General features: G+C 36.9%; 1 protein-coding gene across 19 annotated transcripts; it reads left to right on the top strand.

The window, feature by feature from the left end:
- Nucleotides 1-60: 60 nt before the first annotated feature.
- On the top strand, nt 61-21,588 carry HESX1 (HESX homeobox 1). Of its 19 annotated transcripts, none has more exons than XM_079116506.1 (7): nt 80-186; nt 1,302-1,345; nt 11,032-11,181; nt 19,544-19,812; nt 20,317-20,513; nt 20,793-20,894; nt 20,991-21,588. In XM_079116506.1, exons 4-7 carry the CDS (start codon nt 19,656-19,658, stop codon nt 21,087-21,089), a joined length of 555 nt encoding a protein of 184 aa, XP_078972632.1. In that variant the 5' UTR covers nt 80-186; nt 1,302-1,345; nt 11,032-11,181; nt 19,544-19,655; the 3' UTR covers nt 21,090-21,588. The 19 variants fall into 19 exon arrangements, with proteins under 19 accessions (XP_078972620.1, XP_078972632.1, XP_078972619.1 ...); XM_079116493.1 differs by having other exon boundaries at nt 19,738-19,812; XM_079116498.1 differs by having other exon boundaries at nt 133-279; nt 19,738-19,812; nt 20,434-20,513.
- Nucleotides 21,589-27,119: the final 5,531 nt, after the last annotated feature.

A 27,119-nucleotide genomic window follows, 5' to 3' on the forward strand; every position in this document is an offset into this window, starting at 1 on the left:
GGGAAATCCCGCCCCTCGGCCTCCCTGTCCCGCCTCCCAGCGCGCCATTGGCTCATGGCGACGCCCGTCAGCGCTGCGGGGCTGACCGAGAGGTTCCTTCGCAGCTCTGGGTGCTTCAGTGATCGCGGTCGGCGGAGGCGGCGCTGTCCGCCAGGGGCGGGAGCCTTCGTTACGTGGATATAAATGGTAGGAGAACGTCTCCACACCGCCGGTAACCAAAGTCTCCAGTGAGGACCGCTTTGGGGAATTTGAGACAGTGTTTCTTCTGCAGCATATTTCGTAAGCGACCTTGGAAAAACCCGCACTGCTGGCGCCGAAGTTTCCTCAAATTATAACCTTCCCGGCCCAGCCCCAAGATGTCCGTGAAATCTGAAGTTGTGTCATTCACAGGGTTTTCTGGTATATTTGTCTTCAGTAAGCTCAATTATTTTTCTGGACACTTGGATATCTGTATACTCTGCTTAAAACACGTGACTTTGTTGCCAGTTCATTAGTTCCTACGTGGCCTTGAAGCCTGACCAATTGAAATTCCGAATTCCATATTTCTTTTACATCACAAAGGAAAACATCTTTTAAAAAATCAGGATACTCTTGATTAATTATGTTGGCAACTGACTAGTATTTCTGTTCAATCTAAAAGTTTTGGAAGAGGTTTTAAATAGCTCCTTCGGTCTCTAATTTTATACTCAATTTAAGCTTAAATAAGATGAAGATTTAACCTGCTGAGGGGTAGAACGCGGGCTTTTCTTCTACCTCTTGGTCCATTTTCTCCAAACTTATATTACCTCATTTATTTCTCTGTCGAGTTGTAAGAAGCTTTCATCAACAGAGAAATGGCAAAACAACGAGTTTACCAAAAATCTGGCCATTAAAACAACCAATCTATTCGATTTTCATTCAAAAAGTATAAGACAGTGAGTGAACGAAGATCATTAGCTTCTTGTTTCTACAAATATATTGGAACAAATCCAGATGCTGTGGAACAAATCCAAATATGGTAATGAGAACAGAAATTACATATTTTAAAGCTAAAAAATATTTTCCATGTTGTCTTGAAGGAAAGACACAATTGTTTTAAATTTTTATCAGGTAAATTTTTATTACAGTTTCACATAATTATCTTTAGTGCTATGTCTTTCAATGAGCCGTCTTCCCTTAGATCCTTTACCAACTAGTCATTCTTTTGAAGACAATTTTTTTTTTTGATAAAGGTGATTTTGAGTCAATTCTTAACTTGTGTTAAGGGCTCCCAGTTGTGTTATGGTTTCTTTATCCTTGGTATTTCTTTTCTGCTCTGCCAGCACAAGCACCATGTAACTGGCTCCAAATAAGGAAGACCTGCAAGGTAAGTGACTTTGGTTGAACTGTGATTTCGATTTTAAGGGTGGTGACACCTGATAAGAATCAGGAGTAAGGGGCAATTGAAAACAAAGTATAAGGGTTGGGAATGTGGCTCAGTGATAATTTTCCATATATATATATATATATATGCTCATATATATATACATACATATATATGGAAATACTCTTCTTCCTTTTATATATAAAAGGAAGGAGAGTAATTATGTGGTGTAAGTGAAGGTGAGTTACCCAATTAACTTGGCCAAACCAAATCTTTAACATCTGAATTGTCTGAGTACAATATTATCATCAAGTTAAATAGTTTCCTTCATTGTATGTTATGTGCATCTAAACAATGTTTCTATAAAGTATTCTCATGTTTTCTATAAAGTATTCTCAAGAGGCTATTTCATTATCAGAGAGGGGCAAAGAATTCTTGACAGGGTCAGCTGGTTGAAAAACAAAAACAGGTTAACTTTCAATTAGGTAGAGAGTTAGTTTAGTCAAATTGTAAACCTAGCGTCTATGGTTGTGGCTTAGTAGTAGAACGCTTGTTTAGCACATGTGAGGCACTGGGTTTGATCCTCAGCAGCACTTGAAAAAAATGAAGTTATTTTTAAAAATTATAAACCTAGAAAGAATCTTAAGCTCCTATTTGAATCCCTTACCTTTACACCACTGTATACTGTCCTTATCCAAAAATAAAACTTTTTATAAATAAAACTATTTCCTATTTTAAAGCATCTTTAAAGCTGCAGAATTTTGCAGTCTCCTTTGATAACCAGTTTAAGTTTAAACAGCCTAAGTTTTGTACAGTTGACCAAACTCAGTTCATTTTAAGCCCATTTCCTTTTATACAGGAAACGAGGCTTGTTCAGAGAATGCCTCAGGGTTTACTGGAGACTGGTGTGTGGGTAGCATAGTAAAACTTCGGGCAGCTGGTTAATTTTATGAATGGCAAGTCAGGATTAAACAATATCCACCAAAGAATTCTTCAAAATGTTTCACATATAATTTACTGAGACATTTCACCTATGTAATTTACAACAAAAGGACATACGATCTTGTAAATACATTTGTTAATTATTAGTCTCCTAAAATTACATTGGTGGTGTTATAACTAGATTTTTAAATGATATTCCGTGAAGTTTTTGTCTGTGGTCTGTAATAGAAAAGAATCCAACAACCCAAACAACGGTGATACTTTACTTTTCAAAATTATCCCCTAAGTCAGTGGTGTCATCTTAGGCACATTAGAAATCATCTGGGGGTGGGGAGGATATGTTAGAAGAATGATTCCCTGAGCTCTGCTAGAAAATTATTTTGTAATAGATCAGAGGTAGGACTGGAAATCTCTCCTGATGAGTCTAATGCAAGATGTCCTCAAACCACATGTTGAAAATTTTATCAAAGATGAAGAAAGATCCCTAGGAGGTGGCACATGCCTGTAATGCCTGCAACTTGGGAAGCTGAGGCATGAGGATTGCAAGTTCAAAGCCAACCTGAGCAATTTTTTGAGGCCCTAGATAACTTAGGGAGACCCTGTGTCAAAATAAGAAATAAAGGCTGGGGGTATGGCTCACTAATTAAGCACCCCTGGGTTCAATCCCTGGTTAAAAAAAAAAAAAAAAGAAAGAAAGAAAGAAAGAAAGAAAGAAAGAAAAGAAAAGAAAAAGATGGAGAATGACCATTTCACTTCCCCCCGCAAACTTTGTATTTTAGAGAATTTAAAAAGTCAGAGCTAGGTGTGTAGCTCAGTGGTAGAGCACTTACCTAACATGTGCCAGGCCTTGGGTTGGATCCCCAGCACCATTACCACCTCCCTCTCCCACAAGAAAAAGGTCAAGTAAACATTTAGAAAAAGAATCCTAAATTCCAGCTTAGGATGGCAAGAGAGGCATGATTTCCCTAGTCATATAGAGAGCCTGGAAATCACCTACTTAAAATTTCCTCTGAAAGACTTCATCAATCGGAAATTCTGGGGAATTCACGCTATCTTTAAAAAATACTCATATGTACAATGTGAGTACTTCTGAATGTTACCTGATAGATAAGTCTTCAATAGGACATACTTTAACAGCTAATTCAGTTATTTTATTTTTAATATCCAGCTGTGATGAACCAAATTCAAGAAATGGGTATATTAATTGGTAATTTGGGAATTTAAATAATCCCATCTATTTTAAAATATTAGAACCAGTGGTAGCAACGGGGAAACCTTGTGCAATTGGAAGGCAGAGGAAAAAGTCTTCAGTAGGTTGCAAAAAGAGTTGAGGGGCAGCAAGAATCAACTGGTACTTCCTTATGCAACTGCAAGGCAAATTCTATAACTTCTACTTTCTTGACTGTAAAAAGAATAATACCAACTGTACGTGGTGATGTATGCCTGTAATCCCAGCAACTTGGGAGGCAAGATGATTACGAGTTTGAGGCCAGCCTTAGCAACTTAGACCCTTTCTCCAAAAAAAAAAAAGAAAGAAAAGGAAAAGAAAAAAAGTAAAAGAGCCAGGGTTGTAGTTCAGTCATGGAGCAACCCTGGGTTCAATCCCCTGTACCAAAAAATAAATAAACCAGTATTTTCTAAATCAAATCATGTTCATTATCTTATAGAATTCGGATGCTGTTTTACACAATATTATTACCACACCAATGTTTTATCACTTTGATTTAGGGGCTTTGTAGCCAAACCCACAATTTAAAATCAGTAAATAAACTGTTTCAGTCTGTTTTCTGTTGCTACAAATTAGTACTATAGGCTAATTTGTAAAAAATAAAAGTTTATTTGGCTTATGGTTTTGAAAACTGGAAAATTCAAGATTGGTAGCCACATTTGATGAGGTCTTTCTTCTTGGTAGCAACTCTCCAGCAAAATCCTAAGGTGGCACAGGACTTTATGGTGAAACAGAACATCTTAGCTCAGGTCTCTCTCTTGTCTTATAAAACCATAGTTCCTGTGTGTGTGTGTGTTATGGCTGCTATACCACTGAGCTACATCGCCAACCCTATTTATATATATATATATATATATTTTTTTTTTTTTTTTGAGCAGGATCTCACAAAGTTGCTAAAGCTAACCACAAACTTGTGATCCTTCTGCCTCAGTCTCCTAAATTGCTAGTATTATAGCTCTGCACCATCATGCCGGCATTTCTACTCTCCTAATACTGTATCATGGGCTTTAAATTTCAACATAAGTGTGGATGGGAACATTCAAACCATACCAGATATACTTTGAGATGGTAGAAAAAGGTATACTAAGACAGTTACCAAAACAGCAAATACTATTAACATGTTGAGATATTTGGGGATTTGTTTTTTTGTTTTTTTGTTTTTTGCTGTGTGTGTGTGTAGGAAGGAGGTGTGAAGGTGCCTCAAGGTTAAAAGATATATGACATTTATTATACTGTTACCACCATAGGAATTATGGGAACAGGAAAATTAGAGGCAAGAGTTTGTTATTGGAAAAGTCAGGATATCTCATGACTGTTTAATCTTCGAAAACATCGTACATCGAGTATGGTGGCCCATGCCTGTAATCCCAGAGACCCCAGAAGCCGAGGCAAAAAATCAAAAGTTCAAGGCCAGCCTCAGCAACTTAGTGAGACCCTGTCTCAAAATAAAAAAGGACTGGTGATGTTGCTCAGAGGTAAAGCACCCAAGAGTTCAATCCATAGTACCAAAAAAGAAAACATTTTAATTTTCACAGAATCACAGAAGGCAATAAAAGACAGTAACAATAAATTAAACCAGTAGTATTTATCTCATGGCTAATGAGTTAAACAGCATATCCCTCTATGAACACTAGATGGCACTATTAATTTGGTTTGGGATTTCAAACTGCCTCAGGAAATGACTGTTTCATTCAGTATTTATTAAATAATGAGCAAAATGTTAAAAATTCCTGACTTTGTGGAACTACTGATTAGTAGGTATGGTAAGGATAAAAACACTAAAAAACAAACTTAATATTAGAAATGTGATATATTAGATGGTACTATGGAAATAAAACAGGAAAATAGGAGTAGTGGACCATTAAAAAGTTAACACTTTAAATAGGTTCTTCAGGGTGGGTTTCACTGAGAAGGTGACATTTGAACAAAAACAGGAAGGAAGCCAAGCATGGTGGCACACACCTGAAATCCTAGCAATTTGGGAGACTGAGGCAAGAGGATTTCAAGTTTGAGGCCAGCCTCAGCAACTGAGTGAGACCCTGTCTCAAAATAAAGGAATAGAAAGGGCTTGAAATTTAACTCAGTGATAGAGACCCCCTGGATTCAATTCCTAGTACAAAAATAGAGAGAGAGAGAGAGAGAGAGAGAGAGAGAGAGAGAGAGAGAGAGAGAGAGGAAGGAAGGGGAGGGAGGGAAAAAACTTGAAGGAGTCATAGGAATGAGCCTTGGGGACTTCTGAGGATACAGCATTAAAGTAAGAGGCCCAAAGCCTTAAGGCAGAAATGGCCTAGCCAACCTGATTCAGGAATTGCAGAAAGACTAGGAGAAGAGAGCATCCAGTTAGATACCCAAAGAAGGGTGGAGGGAGAGGAGGCCTGATCTTGTGAAGCCTTGCATTCTACTGTGGTAACTTTGGCTTTGACTCAGATTTGGTCAAAATCAGGTCACCTTTAATAGAGATTATGATTTGAAACAAATGTTGGGGAAGCTGAGTGAATTAGTAATATAAGATATTGTAACTTACAAGTTAACATTGTCTTAAGTAAACTTGGTAGTTTATGAGATACATTGATTTAAAGGAAACATTTACAACAGTGATGTAAGCAAATCACATTCAATAAAAAGAACCAAAAAACAGTGTCTTAAGAACAGAAGACAAGGATTTAATCTAAAAATGAGTACCTAGTTTTTCTTCTTCCCTTCCTGAATAATGTAGTGCTACAATCATTAGGTAGGGCCAGGTAAAGTGGAAGTCTGTGCAGGATAAGGAAGCCATGGGGGCCCAGAATAGGGCAATGGAGTCCAAGCAGGGTAAAGAGGGGTGTCAACATTAGAAGGGTGCCAGGAGCTGTGATGCATGTCATGCAGGGGCATGGAAGGCTGAGGCAGGAGGATCACAAATTCAAGGTCAACCTCAGCAACTTAGCTGAACTCTAAGCAACTTAGTGAGACCCTGCTTTGAAATAAAAAATAAAAAGGGTTGGGGATATAGCTCAGGGTAAAGTGCCCCTGGGTTCAATCTTCATGACCAAAAGAAAAAGAACCACCCCCACCCCCCAAAAAAAAAAAAACTAGAAGAGTAAAGAGGGCGTTTTGGTGGAGAAGCAGCTTGGGGCAGGATATTGGCACAAAAGTCTGCAAAGAGGGTATCTGCACAAGAGGGAAGTTTTAGATCCCATACACGATAAGTTGGGCTTTTGTGTAGGGTCAGAGCCTGGTATAAGATTTTAGAACCCAGGGTATGAAGGAGTTATCAGGAAAAGAAGGCAGCCTGAACCTTGCACCTCAGAATGAGGTGAACAGGGCATCTATGTAGAAAGAGGCTGGATCTCAGGTATCCGAGTGCAAGCAGAGAGAGCAAATAGAGAATAACGTCTGTCTGGGATGTCTTATAATGTCAAAAGGTACAAATACTCAAAAATGAAGTGGATAAGAAAGGCTTCCATGCAGTAGGGCAGCCTAGGTGGAGGTGTCAGAACTCCAGTGAGGGAGGAAGGCATCTCTGTGGGTAGTGGCAATGGAAGTTTGGTTACATGCATAGGGTAGATCAAATTAAAAATTATTTTGAGGATAATGGATGCCAGGTTTCTCACTGTCAGAGGACAGAATTACAGATACGTAAAGGGAGAAAGAATGAACCCTGTGGTGCTGGAATTGGAATTAGAGGTATCCATGTGAATTTGTAGATTTCAATAAAGAATAAAATTCTTTATATTCTTCAGTATAAGAATAAATATAGGGACTAGGGTTGTGGCTCAGTGGTAGAGCACTTGCCTAGCATGTGGGTTTGATTCTTAGCACCACATAAAAAAATAAACAAAGATGTGTCCATCTACAACTAAAAATATTTTTTTAAAAAATAAATATAGTCATAAATATGTATATGTATCACATATATTTGTTTTCTAACTCTTCCATTGAGAGAGCCTGGGAACAGAAATGACCCAGTAGCAATGAACTCACGTAACTCATATATAGCCCAGATCTTGGCTCCAAACCTCATTTTCCATTAAAAACAACCAGGACTTCTTGGAAAAATGACTGATTCTATAGCTTGAAGAAAATAAAGAATAATGTCTGTCTGGGATGTCTTATAATGCCAAAAAGTACAAGTACTCAAAAATGATATGGCAGTGGACATAATAGTAAGCATGAAGAGAGCTGGGTGTGGTGATGCTTAGCCAGGCATGGTGGCATATACCTGTAATTGCAGTGACTTGGGAGGCTAAGGCAGGAGAATTGCAAGTTCAAAGTCAGCTTCAGCAAATTAGCAAGACCTTGTCTCAAAATAAAAAATATAAAGAGTTGGGGATATAATTCAGTGGTTAAAAGCCAGTGGGTAGGCTTGATCCTCAGTACCAAAGTAAGTATGAAGAAGTTTACCCCATTAGCCAAATTTGGAAATTTGAACAACACAAAAAAATAATGAGTTTATAGCTCATTAAATAAAGTAGGAATCTATGAGTCCATATTGCTATAAATAAATGAGTAAATAGAAAGTTTGGTGATAAACAGTATACACATGAGTTTAAAATATCTCCTCCACAAAACTCTATGTTATTAAAAGGAAAAGTATAACTTTATAGTAGAGAAGACTGTCAGAAACCATCTTAATCACATGCTTCAAGTTGATCATCCCAGTAATGGGACAAATCAGAATGATGTGCTGCCTGACAGGAAATAATAACACAGCATCACTCTGTGACCTGCCTACCAAAGATGTCCAACTTAACCTCATCATAAGGAAACATCAGATGACCTTATATGAAGGACATTCTACTGAATGACTAAGATCTTCAAAGTGTTGAGGTCATATGAAGGTCAAGGAAATCCTAAGATCTGTTGCTGACTAAAAAGACACGTTTGAAAGGAGTGCATCATTCCAAATTGAATTTGATTGCTTTAAAGGATATTATTTGTGAATGATAATTGGTGAAACTTGAATAGAGTTTGATGATTAGATGGTAATGATGAGTAAATGTTAATTTCCTTCTTTTGATTTCATGGTGGTTCTGTTGGGAGGGCATGCTGGAGAGGGATACTGGCCAAATTATATTGTTATATTATTGTATGTATAAATATGTAACAGCAAATCCCATTATTATGTACAACTATAATGCACCAATAAAAAATGTGGGAAAATAACCCAATTAACAAATGGGTAAATGAATTAAACAGATACTTCTCAAAAGAAGAAATGGAAATGACCAAAAAATATATGAAAACTTTTTTCAACATCATTAGCAATTAGGGAAATGCAAATCAAAGCTACATTGACAGAATGGCATTCATCAAGAATACAAACAATAGGGGCTGGGGATGTAACTCAGCTAGTAAAGCGATTGCCCAGAACCACCAAAAAAAAAAAAAAAAGAATACAAACAATAATAATTGCTGGAAAAGATGTGGAGAAAAGTGAACACTTTTACATTGTTCATGGGATTATAAATTAGTACAACACTTTAAAAATCATTTTGGAGGTTCCTCAAAAGACTAGGTAGGCATGGAACCACCATATGACCATATGACCCAGCTATACTACTCCTAGGTATTTATCCTGAAGAGTTAGAGTTATCATCCTATAATGATATATGTATACCTACGTTTATAGCCTCACAATTCACAATAGCCAAACTATGGAACCAGCCTAGGTATCCATCAACAGATGAATGGATAAAGAAAATGGGCTACATATGGGGTATACACACACACACACACACACACACACACACACACACACACACAATGGAGTTTTAGTCAGCCATAAAGAAAAATGAAATTATGTCATTTGCAGGAAAATATATGGAACTAGAGACCATTATGTTAAGCAAAATAAGTTGAACTCAAGAATTCAAGGATCATCTGTTTTCTCTCATATGAGGAAGCTAGAAAGGAAAAAGGAAAAGAAAGGTGGGGGTAGGGGTCTCATGAAAATCAAAGGCAGATTAGTAAAGGAAAGGGATGAGGGTGAGGGAAGCAAAGAGGGAGGATGGAAGTGCTGGGGGGTGATGTTATTCAAATTATATTGTTGTGTGCATGTATGAATATGTAACAAGTCCCATCATTATATACTGATAAAAATGTGGAAAAAAAATAAATGTTTGTTGTGATCAAAGGATTGTTTTTAAGTTGTTTAGAACCATAACATTTATCCCCCAGAAACAATACTATAAATTACTATCAGTTTCTTGGGTTAACTGACAACTCCCATTTAATCTACAGTGATTAGATTAAATGGCACCAGAGGTTAGTCCTGAGCCCCTTGGAGCCCTAAATCCTAAACTTTTTATCTTTGAATATTGAGTCCTAGAAAATCTGAGTCTAATTTAGCTCAGCTCTGAGTTTTCTTATCTTCACTCTCAATTTGGGAAGGACATAAGGACAAGGGCTATTCTAGGTGGAAGTGTTCATTGGTTACGATTTCTTAGAAGGAAATATGGCAGCATTCACCAAATAATAATTTCTTCTTCAAAGACATTTTCCATGGAAAAAAATTGGAGATGACTTATGTGCCCATTATCAGGGGTGTAGTTTGATAAATTACATAGTGCCAAACTGTTACTGAAGAAAGAGACAGAACTATACATGCTGACATATGCAAGGGGATGGGGTACAGAAACAAAATTGCAGAATAATATGTATGTCTGACTCTGGATAATAATGTGTGTGTGTGCATGTTCTCCTATTTATGTCATGACATTTTAAAAAGGCAGGGTGCTGGAGTTTTAGCATAGTGGTAGAATGCTTGCCTAGCATGCATGAGGCCTAGGACTTGAGTTCAAACCCTAGGACTGAAGTAAATAAACAAGCAAATAAATAAAACAGGCAGAAACATTAAACCATCAGTAGTAGTAGCCAATAGATTGAGGATTAAAAATTGGGAAGGAAAATATTTTCCTTTTTTTACTCTAGATAGTATGTTATAGAAAGTTGGGGTTTTTTTTGTTTTGTTTTGTTTTTTGGTACTAGGGATTGAACCCAGGACACTTAACCACTGAGCCACATCCCCAGCCCTTTTTACTTTTTTTACTTTTTATTTTGATACTGTCTCACTAAATTGCTTAGGGCCCTGCTAAGATACTGAGGCTACCCTCAAATTTGCAATCCTTTGGCCTCAGCATCCTGAACCACTGAGATTTCAGATGTGTGACATTGTGCCTGAATGGTTTCCTGATTCATTTATTTGTATATACAAATATACACACACACACACACACACACACACATACACACACACGTATATAATTTGTAGGTGGACACAATACCCTTATTTTGTTTTTATGTGGTTCTGAGGATCAAACCCAGGGCCTCATGTATGCTAGGTGAGTGTGCTTCTACTGAGCCACAACCCGAGCCCATAGTTTCCTGATTTTTTTTTTTTTTTTTTTTTTTTTTTGGGTACTGGGGATCAAACCCAGGACCTTGTCCTTGCAAGGCAAGCACTCTACCGACTGAGCTATCTCCCCAGCCCCAGTTTCCTGATTCTTAAGGTGAAGCAGTAATACTCCTTGTCTTCTAGGGTGCTGTGAGAATTCCATGAGATAATCCATGTTGATACCTGGCCCCCAGTAATCCCTCAGTGCTGGGATGCCCCTGCCCACGAGCCACAGGCTGGAGGTTGATGATTCGTGGATGGCGGTCTACAGAACACCACTTCCAGTACTGGGAGGTAAAAAACCCAAAGCCCTGACAAGACAGCTGTCCCTTGAGAGCAGGCTCTGTCCTCTCATGGCTCCTCAGGAAATGTGGCCTTGAGAAGAATTCTGCTGTGACATCATTTTGAGATGAGGTATAAAATCTCCTTGGCTGCATTTACCATGTTGCAGAAGAGCTTGAGACACTGAGCAAATTTGGCTTCCAGGCTGAAATGAGGTGGATTGAGCTGGTCACAGCTATAGAAGGAACTTCGGTATGGGCTGCTTGGTTTGTCCCCTGACCCTTTGCCACTGACCAATTTGTAATGGCACCTCCAGGACTCTACACTCATATCCTATACTCGTCCACTTCTCCTTCTTGAATCCACATCTTCACTCTCTCCTTATTCCAGGCCCCTCCATAATGCACATGCCTTGGTTGATAAAGTTAGCTGTGATGGAAACAGTTGTGAAATGTTCAACATGACTCAGGTTTTTAGATTTTTAAGCTCAGATTTTTTAGATTAATATCCCATTTCTTGTTTTCTTAATTTAAAAAAAAAATTTTTTAGTTGTAGATGAACATAATACCTTTATTTTATTTTTATGTGGTGCTGAGGATGGAACCCAGTGCCTCACACATACTAGGCAAGTGCTCCATCACTGAGCTACTAATGTTAGGTATAACTAAAAAGAATAAAATTTTTAAAACTAAATAAAAAGAAATCCATTTTAACATTTAAAAGTACTGAAAAATCTCAAATCAGTGTAATTTGCAAAAATAAGAAGGGTGTGTGTCGTTAAAGCTTTACATGGTTGCTTACCTTTCTTACTGTGCTCACAAACTATGAACATAATATTTGCATGACTGATGTACAAAAATCTCTGCAAAAATACCTAAGACCTTGAATTAATTTCCTGATGTTAATGATTTGGGTCTTAATTGAAATACACAATTAGAAAATAAATTATCAAAATCTGGGTGAATTTCCAAATTACTGAAACAAGACAAAACAAACTTTTCAATTTTTTTCTTCATATTGTAGATTTAGATGTTTAAAATATATACTGCGTACATTGGCACATGTCTGTAATCCCAGCAGCTCAGGAAGCTGAGGTAGAAGGATCAGGAGTTCAAAGCCAGCCTCAACAATTTATTGAGGCCTAAACAACTTAGTGAGACCTTATCTCAAAATAAAATATAAAAAAAGGATGTGGCTCAGTGGTTAAAGTGCCTCTGGGTTCAATCCCCAGTACCATACTCTTGTAATGCCAGCTACTCAGGAAGATAGCAAGTTTGAGGCCAACCTGAGCAACTTAGCGAGACTGTGTCTCAAAATAAGGACTGGGGATGTAGCTTAGGGGTAGAGTGCCTCTGAGTTCAATCCCTGAAACTATAAATAAATAAATAAATAAAGTTCAATTTTATTAATCCTAAATCTCGTCTACATCAATATGTCAGACTTTTATTTATTGTATGAAAGTAAGTGCTGAAAGATATTAGTGACAGACACAAGATTTTTACAATGTTTTTCTTAATTTATTAGCACAGTTTGATGATATCGTGAGATCATTGGTGAAGATATTACAATGAACATTAATTGGTAAAGTAAGTAGAACAGAGAATTTGGAGACAGAAAATGCAAGTCAAAGCTGTACTACTCACACATTACACGATAGCTTCAATTTCACTTTTTTTTCTTTTTTTTTTTTTTGCTGTGCTGGGGATTGAACCTCAATTTTGGCTTTCTGAACTACAAAATAATGGGGGATTTATGTGAAGATTCAATAGAAATATACTAAAATGCTTTAGAAGCCACAAAGGACTAGAGATAGTTTGTGTTTATATTCATTATAACATTATGTTAAATAACTAGCATTTATTAAAAACCAACATAAACATTGTTAATAATGAAACATTATTCTCATGCAAAGATGCCTGTTTTCATCATCACTGTTTTTAGCATTGCTTAATTTTAGGCCAGCCTTGCCAGTAGAACTTTCTGTAGTGATGGAAATGTTCTTTGTACTATTCTGTACAGAACCATTAACTACCTTTGAATATCTAAATTTAAATAAGTTTAACAGTCAGTTCTCCAATCACACTAAACACATCTCAAGTCCTCATTAGTCACATGTGACTAGTGGCTCCCATATTAGATAGCTAAAATGTAAAATATTTGCCTCAGAAAACTCTATTAGGTTAGAGGCTTTATTGATAATATTAAGTACGTAAACATCATGTATCCATTTATAAATCTGTTTTATTTTTTATGCATTTTGAAGCAAGTTATAGATATCAATGTATTTCCCCTCTAAATTCTTCAGCATACATAATGTTAACTGTTCAGTAGTTGTTTATGCTTTTAAAGATAAAATATTAGATTCTGTGAAATGAAAAATCAGAATACCAATCAATGAGTATTGACAAATGCATATATCTGTGTCATCCAAACTCCATCAAAATATAGAACCTAAAAATACAGAAGTTTCTCCTTGTTTTTCTCATTCTCAATCCCTACTTCTAGCCCCCTTGTGAAGAAAGGGAAAAAACAGAAAATTCACCCTAGTAGAAAAATGGCTGAAGGACATATTCCATAATTTCACAAAAAAGAAATATATACCACCAATTAACATATAAAGAAATAAATGCCCAACCTTACTTGAAGAAATACAAAAAAGATTATTTTGCCTACCAAATGCATAATAAAGAGTATTGGCCAGAGTATGGGTAAGTGCATTTTAAGACTGTCCACTATACTGTTTAACTTACCCATTAAGACATTTCAATAATTGTATTTTTTCATTTTATAATTTTCATTTGATTCTTTAAAAAATCTTCCCAGTCATTCCTGATCATTTTATTTTGCTTACCCCTATGTATAATTCTAACGATCGTTTATAACTACTCTATATTCTGTGCCTGGTAATTACAGCCATATCTGAATTTCTTTTGGCTCTATTATTCATCAGCATTTAGATTTGACTGCTATAACATAGAGACCCCAAATAGCAAGATAGACATTCTCTGTCCAAGTAGATATTCCAGTAATGGTATGGAATAGCCAACCCATAATCAATAGGGTTCCAGGCTCTTCTCTTTTATTATACTGCCATTCTCAACATCACCATCTCCCACCGTCTCATCCAAACAGCAAAAAAGGGAAAATGGAAACAGGAAGAGTGATAGTTGGGCTTAAAACTTATGTACATTGCTTCTGCTAATATTCACTCTATACCAGTGTTCTGGGAAATGTAGTTTTTAACCTTTACCTAAAAATTATGTTGCTGCTGAGGGAGTATAGAAGGGATATTGGGAGAAAACTAGCATTCTCTGCTATGGAGTGCAAACCTTCTTTCTGCTGTTTTTCCCTCATGGTGACTGTCCTTGTGTTTTGATGATCTTTGACTATAAACTTATGTTTGCTTGTTCTTAATTTGTAAGATTATTATGAACCTAAATTAGGGACAGTTTCCTCCAGAGAGAGTTTGGTCTGTTTTTTCCTGGAATAAAAACAGTTGGCCTGAAATGGGTGTCTTCAGTTCAGCTCTCTTACCTACTGCTAGTCTGAGGGTTATTATCGTACTTTCAATGATACTAAAGATATTTGTCCGTGGAGGCAACCTCACATTTACCATTTGGTTACACATCAGTGCTCCCAGTTCTGATGTTAGCTGTTGGTTTTTGTTTTTGTTTTGTTGATAAATAAACAAAATTTCCCTTATTTTCCCTTACTTGTTGGGCTCACAGCAATGCACTTATGGTGATAGGAGCAGAAGCTCAAAATATACCAGCAATATTGGTTTGTCCTCTTGGGCTTCTGACATCACCATGACATCATCCCTGTGGTAGCTATTGTCTTTCTATCTGAGCCCCAGAATGGACACACATGGATCGAACCCCAACGGATCCCACAACTTGCAGCTAAATCAGCAGGGCCCAGCTGTGCTCAGCCAAACACTAACTGACCTGCAATTTTGTGAGTGAAAAAAAAATTATTCATTTTAAGTCACTGAGATTTTTACACATAGCATTTTGGAAGAAATAGCTCATTGATTCAGGAGTAAAGGAACATGTCTCACTAATGAATGGAACATGGAGATAAGGGAAAGTGAGGCATTAAGAATGGCTGTTTCTTGGCTTGAGCAAATGCCATTTATTGGGGTTTGAAGGCCTGGGCTGGAAGAAGAAGAAGGTTTGGATAGCAAGGAACTACTGGCTGTATGACTATGAGCTCAGGGCTGGAGCTCTTAAGTTTGTGATCGTTGGCAAAGGAATGGTCTTAAATCCAGATTTGCATGACATCATCCAGAGATTGGAGTTACATAACAAGAAGAGTCTCAGATTGGGTCTAGGGTTCTCCAACATTTGGGTGTTGGGGAAGAAAGAGTAGCTATTAAGGCAGGAGGAAAATGTGGAGAATTGGAACTAGAATCAACAGAGAGAAGAAGGTCAAGGAAAAGAGGGTGACAATAGCATCCCTCATCATTCCTGCTTCCGGACCTCCTTACAGTTTTCTATTGGCAAAAAGGCAGCGGGATCATGTTGCAACTCTACTGGGGCGAGGCGGGGGGGGGAGGGGCACTCTGCATCTCAGTAAAGGCCAAAATCTTTACAGTAGCCTGCAAGACCCTACATGATCTGTTGTCAGCTTTCCTTACTTATCTCAACTGCTACTACTCTCTTCTATGCTCACTTTGTTCTAACCGCATTGTACTCTGCTTCCTCTTCATGAAAACACCAGGCACAGTCCTGCCTTAAGGTCATTGTCACTACCTGAATGTTTGTACCTCACATATTCTCATGGCTCACTCCTTTACTTCCTTTAAGTATTTACTCAAATACCACCTTTTCAATGAGACCTACCTTTCCCACCCCTTTTAAAACTGCAACCTCTTTCCCAGCACTCCTGATGTCTCTTACCCTACTCCATTTTTTTTCTATAGCACTTATTGCCTTTTACCCTATTACTTGTCTGTTTCTGTTTATTGTTTGTTGTTTGTCTCCTCTTTCTAGGATTTCTGTTTCCTTTACTTCCTAGCATTCAAAATAGTGCTTGGCTAATATTAGGTGAAAGAATAAATGAATGGCAAATGTGTCAATGCTGCTGAGAGGTTACAATGAAGATAGAAATGTATCCAGTAGATTTGTTAACAAGGAAGTTACTGGCAGCTTTGGCAAGCTTGAAAGGTAGATACACAGCCAGACCTGAAGTAAGTTGAAGAGTGAATGGAACATTTCTGGTCTGGCAATATGCTGGGCCATATTCTTTGAAATACCTTCCTACACAAAATAATTAGATTCTAGATAAAACTTAAGTGCCATGAAGCACTATACTCCTCACACCTTGCCTAGCACATAGTGTATGCTCAGTAAATACATGTTGAATTAAATAATTGCCAACTCATGTCCTTGGTTATACTTATTCCCCTCTTGCCTGTCCATGTAGCAGCCAGAATGAAGTGTTATTTTTTTAGTTGTAGATGGACTAAAATTTTTTTAGTTGTAGATGGACACCAATACCTTTTTTTTTTTTTTTTTTTTTTAATGTTGTACTGAGAATTGAACCCAGTGCCTCACATGTGCGAGGCGAGCATTCTACTACTGAGCTACAGCCCCGGCCTGAAGTGTTATTTTTTGTTTTGGTGTTTTGTTTTGTTTTGTTCCCAGTGCTGGGGACCAAACCCAGATGTTGCACAAACTAGGAAAGAATTCTATCTCTGAGTTACCTACACTCCCAGACCCAGAGTGCTGTTTTAAAAAAAAATCCTATCATATCAATTCCAGTTTAAGATCCTCCCTGGCTTCCCTTTGCACTATAAAGTTCATCCCATTATCCAGCCTAGCCTCGCTCTCCAAAAGCATTTGGAACTATTAACTCCACTCCACCTACTTCCTTTTTCTTCCTCAAATACTCCAAGTGTTTTTCAACTGCAAGACCTTTGAACTTATTATTCCCTCTGGCTGCAGTGCTTTTTCTCAGATTCTTAGCATACTGGCTCACTCCCATTCTCAGCTTTAGGTAAAATGTCACCTTGAATGAGCCTTCCTGGACCACTGACCACCTCACCTTGGTTAAAGATACCCTGCCCCCATTATGTTGCATCACCATCACTTGTTTACTTCTTTCAATGTGTTTATTGTTCTCTGAAATTACCATATTGTGTTCATCACTGACCACAAGCACCTATAATAGTGTCTGGCACATATTAAGCACCCTATAAAAATCCATTCTGTGACATGTAAGAAAAATTTCCCTCACAATCTTAAAGTCTTTTACTTTTATCTACTCATTCATATATAAAAGGGTGTTTTAATTCCAAATAAAATTAGTTCAAGCTAAATAAAAATATTGGAATATCCTTGTTAATACAGAAGCAATTGGGAGGTGGAGTTGCTTTAAACCCTGTCCAGCTTACTTGTGCCTTGTTCCTCTGAGGCACTAATGAGGGTCTCAGTGAAGCCTGCCCAGGCATCCACCCCTCCACCTCTTTCTAATAATCCATCTTACCTGGCTCACCTGTTTTCTTTTCCCATGCTTATTCTTGGCTAACATACCAGACAATTTATTTATAATTATTGTTTTGGTTGCCTCTGCCAACTCCCACCCCACCTTGTACCACTATGCATTTAATGAAGGCAAGGATCCTATTCTGTTTCTGGTACAATTTGTTCAACCAGTTGAGGAATGAATGAATGAATGAGTGTCTCAAGGATAGAAAGAAATCTGGGAAAGACTTGAGTTCTCTCTTCCTCCGAGTCTTACCAGATTAAGGTCATCCCCACCTTTGCACAGTCTACATCTAAGACATACAAAATCTTCATGAGGTATGTATGTTCACTGGTTTATTCATCCTCAGAATGGTTTTACATGTGTATTCATAAACTCATTCTTCTTTGTGCCTGTTGATGTTTTGTATGTGTGAGACCCTTTGTTCAACCATACAGCTTGCATAAGGAATTTAGCTTAATATTTGTGATATGATAGGATAAAATCTGATGAAGTTGAGCTCCATCCTATGGAAGCTACTTCTTCTATAAGTGAAGACTACCCTTTCTTTTCCTTGAAGAAAAGTCTGTCAGTCTTTCAAATGGTGGAGAAAGTTGAGCACTTAAATTTAACTTCAAGGAGGTTAAGAGTATAAAGAAGAGCAGAGTATAAGAACTACAAACATTATACATTTTGGGGAGTAGAGCCACCTCAAAATCTTACTAAATTAGCAGTTATAATTTAATTTCAGATTTTCTTAGATTATGAAATTAAAATATTCTATTCTTAGGGTTTGGGGTGGTTTTTTTTTGTTTTTTGTTTGTTTGTTTTTCCAAGCTTTATCATCTTCCTGAAATCCCCCAACCTCAATCCCTCAAAAGATCAACAGAGCAGAAGGTATAACTCACTGGTAGAGTGTGTGCTTAGCATGCTAGGCCTTGGGTTTGAGCCCCAACACCTAAAAAGAGAGAGAGAGAGAGGAGAGAAGGGAGAGAGGGAGAGGGGAGATGAATAGAAATTTTTCTTTAGAAAGTATAATTAACTGGAGCTGGGGATATAGCTCTGTGTTAGAGCACTTGCCTAGTGTACACAAGGCCCTGGCCCTGGGTTTTAATCATCTGCACCACAGAACAGTTAACTCTGTTCTTTTCTTCGAAACAACCATGTAGGGAGAGAAATTATTCTCTTTAGTTTGAACGGTAGTGCTTTTAAATTTCTTGGAAGTAGTTACATATGAATCTTTGTATAAACTTGTATCTCTCTCATTTAAAAGAAGAGATGAAGGAAAGGAATTAGCCCATTAATTATTTAAAATACTTGGTACAACTGTTCCTATGAATTAATCCAGGCACTTGGAAGACAATTACACTCAGTGTTAATAACATTGCCAACCTTTTCCAGTATGCTGCACTCCAAATACCATTGTGTTTTCATTGACAACATTCATTATTACATATGCATATGAAAAACAGGCATTTTCATCGGAATTACCGTAATAGCATTAAGAGATTATTATTTTTTCCAATTTCCTTTGAAGAAAATTCACTTAAATTAGATTATTTATTACTTGACTGGTCTCCTATCTTGCCTGTATGTTTAAGTAACTGGAGTCCACGGAAGTATAAACTTCAGAATATAAAGCATGATTTTATACATTAATGATTTCAAATAAAAGAGGAGGGCTACTTTCGTGCATCGCTTCTTTCAAGAAAGTTAAATCTGTGTTCTGCTTAGGAGAGATAACACTTTTTGTCCCTGTAGGTGGCCCCCCTGGTGTAGCCATTAGTTGCTAATTACTTGCAAACAAATAAACAATTAACTCCTTAAGCTGCTGGCTGGGCAAGAGTTCATTGACATGCTAAAACTTTCTAAAACAGGATTTTAATTAGTGACGTTCTAAATCCAGCCCCCTTGTCAGCGGAGCTATAAGGTGAACTGCAGCAAGATCCCAGCCCTGTACACGTGGGTCCAAGCCATCAGAAAGGCCAGAGCTCTTGCTCTGTGCAGCCCACAAGAGGATGTCTCCCAGCCTTCAGGAAGGTGCTCAGCTTAGGGAAAGCAAACCCTCATCTTGCTCCTTTTCAATTGAGAGCATCTTAGGACTGGACCAGAAGAAAGATTGTGTTCCATCCGTGAAGCCCCACAGGCCCTGGGCAGACACCTGCACCTCCTCAGGTATGCTGGTACTTAATTTTTTTATTTCCATTCAATTCAATTTTATTTGAATTTTAGTTTGTCCTTTATTCTAAACTGCATAGAGTTGAAGAGAAACTGTGTTTTCATTCAATGAGATAGCTGAAGCATCTAGGACTTGTAATGCTATGGGTCCTATGGGAAATAAAAAAGAATATTTGCCTTAGGTCTTAGTGGGTATAAGTTCACTCACAGGCAACGCTAAAAAATCTGCATTTACTTCAGAAGATCTCTGTTTATTTGACACATTAGATATTCTATATCTCTTTTCACTGAAAAATAAATATTCAATAAAGTCCAAAATGTTCTCTGTCACCAGGGCAGGATCTTCATTTTGGTTTTTGGGTTAATGAGGGGATAGTTCTTTTGTGAAACCCAGGATTCCACTAAGAAAATTAAAGACAAGTTACTGAAAGTACTTCTTAAAGAACTTTGTGGAAGATAGGATTGGCCACATAAGATGGGGTTTATTTTTCTGATTTTTAGAGAAAGACGCTAACCTATCTCACGGCCCAAGTCTTCCCAATGGGATCTCATTTCCTTGTACCATGGATCACCCAATGCCAGAAGAAAGAGCTTTGAAATATGAAAATTACTTTTCAGCCTCAGAAAGACTATCTTTGAAAAGAGAGTTGAGTTGGTATAGAGGACGAAGACCTAGAACTGCTTTTACCCAAAACCAGGTGGGAATTGTTTTCATCCATTAATGGTAATACAAAGGCTTTCACTGATGTTCCCTTGAGCAAAAGGCTGTTCATTCACTATAGGATCACAGTTTTAGAAGCCTTGTTAATGAAACAATGGACTATCATATTTTAACAGTTTCTGGATAATCTCTTTATAAAAGGTATTTAAATTAGTTGCCCAAAGATTAAGGGCAATTGTTTTGTTATACAAATTAAAGCCCATTTTTGGTAACTTATGGAATATCAACATTTTAAAGAATTCTTTTGTTATTCTAGATTGAAGTATTGGAGAATGTCTTTAGAGTAAACTGCTATCCTGGCATTGATATCAGAGAAGACTTAGCTCAAAAATTGAACCTAGAAGAAGACAGAATTCAGGTAATTTTCAAATTTAGTTGTTATTTGTGATGATTGAAATATTTAGAATAATAAAATAATGCTTCTGAAATTCATTTTATTTTTCCTTAATTTTAGATTTGGTTCCAAAATCGGCGTGCAAAGCTGAAAAGATCCCATAGAGAATCACAGTTTCTAATGGCGAAAAAAAATTTCAACACAAATCTCCTGGAATAGGTAGAAAACTAAACATGTGAAATTATCTTCCAGTTGCAGATCATGAAGAATGAATGCAAATATCAAGTGTTAAAAATGTAATGTTTTCTTTCCTGCATTTAGTCTGAGTATTGTCATTTTTTTCTGAAATATGTTGTAAATAATATTGATTATAGCATGGTACACATTATATTTGGACACTTTTAGTTACAATAAAGACTTTTCCTATATATTTTAATAAAAATTTTCAGGAAAGCTAGCTATTTTTTAATTGAACAAAATTAATCTAACATATTAGTATGCTAGAATCAGTAAACTCATGACTAAGTAATTCAGCAAGCTGGATTCCATTTACAGAGTATTTCAAGTAAAATAATCCAAAGAAGAAGAGTTATAATCTATTTCAATTAGTTTCCTTCAAGCACATTTTGAAACATGATTATGCTTAACCATATTATAAAATGTGATTTATTCATGAATCTTATGTATGTCTTTTTTATTGGTGCAAAATACTTATACAGAATAAGTGTAATTCCTAGTACCTCGCTTTGCCTTCCATGCCTCCCTCCCACTGACCTCCTTTCTCTACCCTACTGGTCTACTGGTCTCCCTTTTATTTTTATAATATCCCTTTTTTTCCTTTATCTTCCATATATGAGAGAAAACACAACCCTTGAGTTTCTGAGTCTCACTCATTTGTGAATCTTCAGTTTCTCTTGATTTATAAATTAAGCTGTGAGAACTTATTATATATCAAAACAAATTCTTATAACATGCTGGTTGCTAGGTTTTTAAAAGGGAAATCGTGTCACAGCAGAGGTATAAAAGCATCAGCTGTCATATACACGCCATTGATAGTGCACTGAACAAGAGTTAAGCTGCAAATAAATGCAAAATTTTAGAAGTCCTCTAGTTCATTTAATGTGCTCCACTTTCATTCCTTTAAGTGACAATAAGCATCTGACTTTTATCTATAACCAGTTTAATGATTTCCAATCAGCTGTACATTTTATTACATTATTACATTGAGAAGGTGGGATAACTGACCTGCCTTTTGTACGTGCTCTGACATAGTCACTGAAAATAATCAGGGTACTTTCTAAGTGAAAAAAACCATAATTTTCATTTCCCATTTTGCCATTGTACCTGCCATTTAAAAGATGGAGAGAGATGTGTGAAAGAAGGGAGCCCTCTCCACTGAAAATCTGGGTGTTTGTTTTCTAGTTAATAGAAGATGTAAGCAAGTGGGTGGTGTTGGTGGTGGGGTGTGTGTGTGTGTGTGTGTGTGTGTGTGTGTGTGTGTGTGTGTTTAATGTTATCTGGAGAACTCCCACTCCGTCCAATGAAAGCCATTTTCAACTTTGTTCATTCAAAATGAATTCTCTCTTGCTTCCCTTTTCTTTCTTCCCCAATGCCCTTCTCTCCCAGTGATGATCAGAGTGAAATGTTCTTGTTGAATTATTGAATCTATAACCATTATACATTCTTTCTAGGATATAGATAATACAGAGAGAAATGTATGTATTTTTCTTTTAATTGGAGGAAGTTTGCCTGTTATTTCTGAGAAAAAAACAGCATGATTCCAACTTTAGAACTTTTAAAAATCACTTATTAAGCATGCATTTGGAGTACAGAGTTCTGTGTTCCAACAATTGGTCAGCAATAAATTGCTTATTCTGTTCTACTATTGTAGGACAAGGAAGGAAGAGGAAAAGGAGGACAGCAGAGCAGTTAACAGGAAGACTAGAGGTGTTAAATATCTTCCAAGGTCATCTAGGCCACTTTTTCCAATATAAGGAGCTGCTTCCATTATGAACTATATTAGACAAAATTTGTTCTCTGGGAAACTTCTTTGGTCTCCATTAGGTTCCTATTATGTTTGATTAAGTTGGAATACTAGAATCACCATAAGTAGGCCTTGGGGGAATGGATTGGAGGGAAATGTGTCATGTAATATAAGTTTTTATTTAATCCCCCAAGTCACATTTTAAATACTGAAAACAATTTAAGCAATATAGAAGTAGAGTTAAGCGTTGGGGATATAGCTCAGTTGGTAGAGTGCTTGCCTTGCATGCACAGGGCCCTGGGTTCTATTCCTGACACCACCAAAAAAAAAAAAGTAGAGTTAAATCTCCCTCCAACCTCATCCTTCAGATAACCATCATTAAATGTTGTCACAAGCCAGGTGCAGTGGCAACAGTGGCTCAAGAAGCTGAGGCAGGAGGATGGAGAGTTCAAAGCCAGCCTTGGCAGTGTCTAGGTACCAAGCAACTCAGTGAGACCTTGTCTCTAAATAAAATACAATAGAACTGGGGATGTGGCTCAGTACCCAAAAAAAAAAAAGAAAGGAAAAAGAAAAATTCACAGGTCTTTATGTGAAATATGAAAACATCTGTGAGTATATATACACATTCACATATTTGTTTTTGCCATTCTTTTTTAAAATATGATCATACTTTATAATTTGTTCTGCATCTTTCTGATATCTTGCTATATCAGAATTACAGCTCTTTCTCCTCAATGTCTGCTGAGTTTATGATAAGATTTCAAGTATTACACAGAACAAGAATCTATTTCACAATGTTAATATTTGAGCATTTTTTGAAGTAGTGCTTTTTACAAATTGGGATTTTGAAAGAGAAATTAGTTTGTCTAGAATGTATGTAGAATTCCTGAAGAGTGTAAGGATTCTGTATAAAACTATATAGAATCTAGAAGAAGTGAAAAGCATCACAATAACTAACAATTTCTTAGCACCTAATTGAATCATAAAATTTATCATTTTTATAAGAAGTCTAGTGACAAGAGAAACATAGTAACTCCAGAATATTATTATCTTGATATTTTCCAGCAACAATTTTATATAACTGATTTGTGTGGTCCTAAAATTCAACTTCATTTATTTATAAATGTTTATTTATAGCTGAAATCATTTGTAACTAAAGATGTATATGTATAACTGAAATAACTTATAGCAATAACACATTTATTACTGAAACATTTATTTTAAAGTCAGAAAGTTAATGTAATACCAGAATTTGTAATATTAAAGGATAACTATAAATGTAATATGCACATCTTTTTTATTTTCTAATACTAATAACAAAACATCAGTTTTAATTTAACTTTTATTAAGCACGTTTATAATACATAAGAATATTCAAGAAGCAAGATAATACATAAGATTACTACTGTATTTTCCCTAAAATCATTTTCAAAAACCTTAAAGAGCTGGGCAGAATGACACACGCTTATAATCCCAAGGAGTAGAAAGACTGAGGCAGAAGGATCACAAGTTCGAGGCCAGCCTCAGCAATTTAGCAGGACCCTGTCTCAGAATTCAATAATAAAGAAATAAAATTATGAAATAAAAAAAGCACTGGGGGAGTTAGGGTCGTGGCTCAGTGGTAGAGCGCGATTGCCTTGCATGTGTGAGGTACTGCGTTCCATCCTCAGCACCGCTTATAAAGAAAAGAATAAAATAAAGGTCCATAATCAACTTTAAAAAAAAGGACTGGGGATGTAGCTCAGTGGTAAAGTGCCCCTGGGTTCAATCCCAGGAGCCATAAATTAAAACGTTTTTGGAATTACAATTGCTAGTAACTTGGAAAGAATATGATATTCATGGAAAAACTGGACTTTGAGAAAAAATCAAACAAGATGAAAATGGAAATAAAAATCTAAGAATTCTCTTTTCCTCAGAACACACAGGCTCTAATCCCCAGCTTATCTCTGCTCCTGGTAATTCCAGGCCTTTGTTTCCTTTAATGCCCAGGACAAGGTGAACAGTAGTAACAAATCAAACTAATGCAGTCAGGCTAAGACCTGGAGCGTCTCTATTATCTGACAACTGTTTAAATGAGGTTATTTGGTCTCCTGTAATGGCATTTGTCTCTTGTGAAGCCAGCCAGACAAAGCCCATCTCAAAAGAGTGCTGGAGGAAACAATGGCTGTGTGTGCTGGTGGTCAACTTTTGAGTTAATCAGTGTTAATAGCTGAGTTCACAGCTTACATCTTATCACACATCACAGAAATGGCATAAATCTTACATTACCTAACCCAACACACAGCACCATCAAGCTGTGTCTCATGCCTACCTTTAACGGCAGGGAGCCCAGAGCCAGTCTGTTTACTTAATATAAAACCCAGGTCATTATGACAGATGATGATTTGTCTCCATTTCACTGAGCCTCATAGCAATAAAAACTCCTCCACATATATTCCTTTGGCTAAATTTAGTGCTCATTTTTACTCTCCTTCCTATGTGGGAACCCACACACAGCGGTCAAGTCAGCTCTTGGTTGTTCTTATCACTCCATACCCTATTAGACTCACCATTCCCATTTTCTTCCCTTACTATTCTACTCCTTTTCCTCTTTCCCTGCTAATTATTTATTATTTCCTCCGTGCAAGTATATTGGTATAAGCAGACTTTACTGAGTCCCACAAATGATCCTCCAGTCAAAAACGTTTGTATTATGCCTTCTGTCTAGTGTAAAATCACCAACATTTAAGAACTTAAATGTTCTTATGTTAATGTGTCTGTTATGTTAAATGTGTCTGTTTTCTCCATCCAGGTCTCCTAGGATGGCCTAGGGACCATCTGCATTAGCATTTTATGACAAGGTAATTTCAGTGGAATAAATAAGACCATAACTTGTGTCCTGTTGTCCTGTTTACCACATCAAAAACTTGTAAATAACCTGAAGAGTTGCTTCCCATTTAGGTTGGTCTCCAAATAGAAAAACACAAAGAAGACCTAAATCAACTTGCCCAAGAGAGCCTGGTTACCTGCTGCCAAACCCCCACTAACCCACTGACCTGTAAGCAAGCTGTGTTTAAGGACTTAGAAAAACAACATTGTTGCAGCTATTAAAGGTACTATAGTTTCTCTTATTGATATTTCAGTTCTTTATATAGTAAACATTTGGTTACTATATTTTGACTCATGATTTCTTAACACTTACCTTTGAATTTTATGGCTTTTGCATATAGAAATTTAAATATTTTTACTTAAATCTCAGTCTTTTCCTTCATGACTCTTTCTGGGGCTTTATCTGATACCTTCCCATTCTTATGATCCCCTTCTATGGCTTATATTTCTGATTTATACACATTATTTTTAACCCATCAGTTTTCTTTTGCATAATGAATATAATGACCAGAACAATACTCCTTACAAGAGTTGTAGAGATAAAAGATGATTACACTAATAATAAAAATAATAATACCATTTATTAGGTGCCTGCTATAGACCAAATAGTCCACCTCGAATTCATTTGTTGAAACCTAAACCCAATTCTTTGGGAAGAGACTAGGTCATAAAGGTAGAGCCCTCATATGTGGTATCGGTGTGCCCTTGGAAAAGGGACCCCAGAGAGCTACTTTTCCCTTTCCACCATGTGAGGACATAGCAAGAAAGTCATCTGTGACCCAGAAAGCAAGTACTCACCAAAAACTGAATCTGACTGCTTTAATCTTGTTCTTCCCAGCCTTCAGAACTGTGAGAGAGGAATTTCCGTTGTTTATAAGCCAGCCAGTCTATGGTATTTCCATTAGATCAGCCCAAACAAAGAGAGTGCCCATTATGAGCTGTGAGATATGGAACTTCACATGAATTATCCCATTTAATTTTCACAGTAACTGTGCAAGGTGGATATAGTAAATCCACTTTACAAATAAGGAAACCCAAGCTTGGCATGGTGGCTCACACCTGTAATCCCAGCAACTCACAAGGCTGAGGCAGGAGGATTGCAAGTTCAAAACCAGCCTTAGCAATTTAGCGAGGCCTAATGCAACTAGGGAGACCCCCATCTTTAAATGAAAAATAAAAAAGAACTGGGGATGTTACTCAGTGGTTAAGCACCCCTGGATTCAATCCACAGTGCCAAAAACAAAACAAAACAAATAAGGAAACCTGGCCTCAAATAGTTTTACTACGATGAAAATAAGGAACATAGATTAAATAATTGATCAATATCACAGTGGTAGTAAGTGACCCAGCCAGAATTCAGACCATAATCTGTCCGACACCTCTTTCCACAAAGCCTT

This window comes from Sciurus vulgaris (assembly GCF_902686455.1).
Source record: "Sciurus vulgaris genome assembly, chromosome: 16".
NCBI lineage: Eukaryota > Metazoa > Chordata > Mammalia > Rodentia > Sciuridae > Sciurus > Sciurus vulgaris.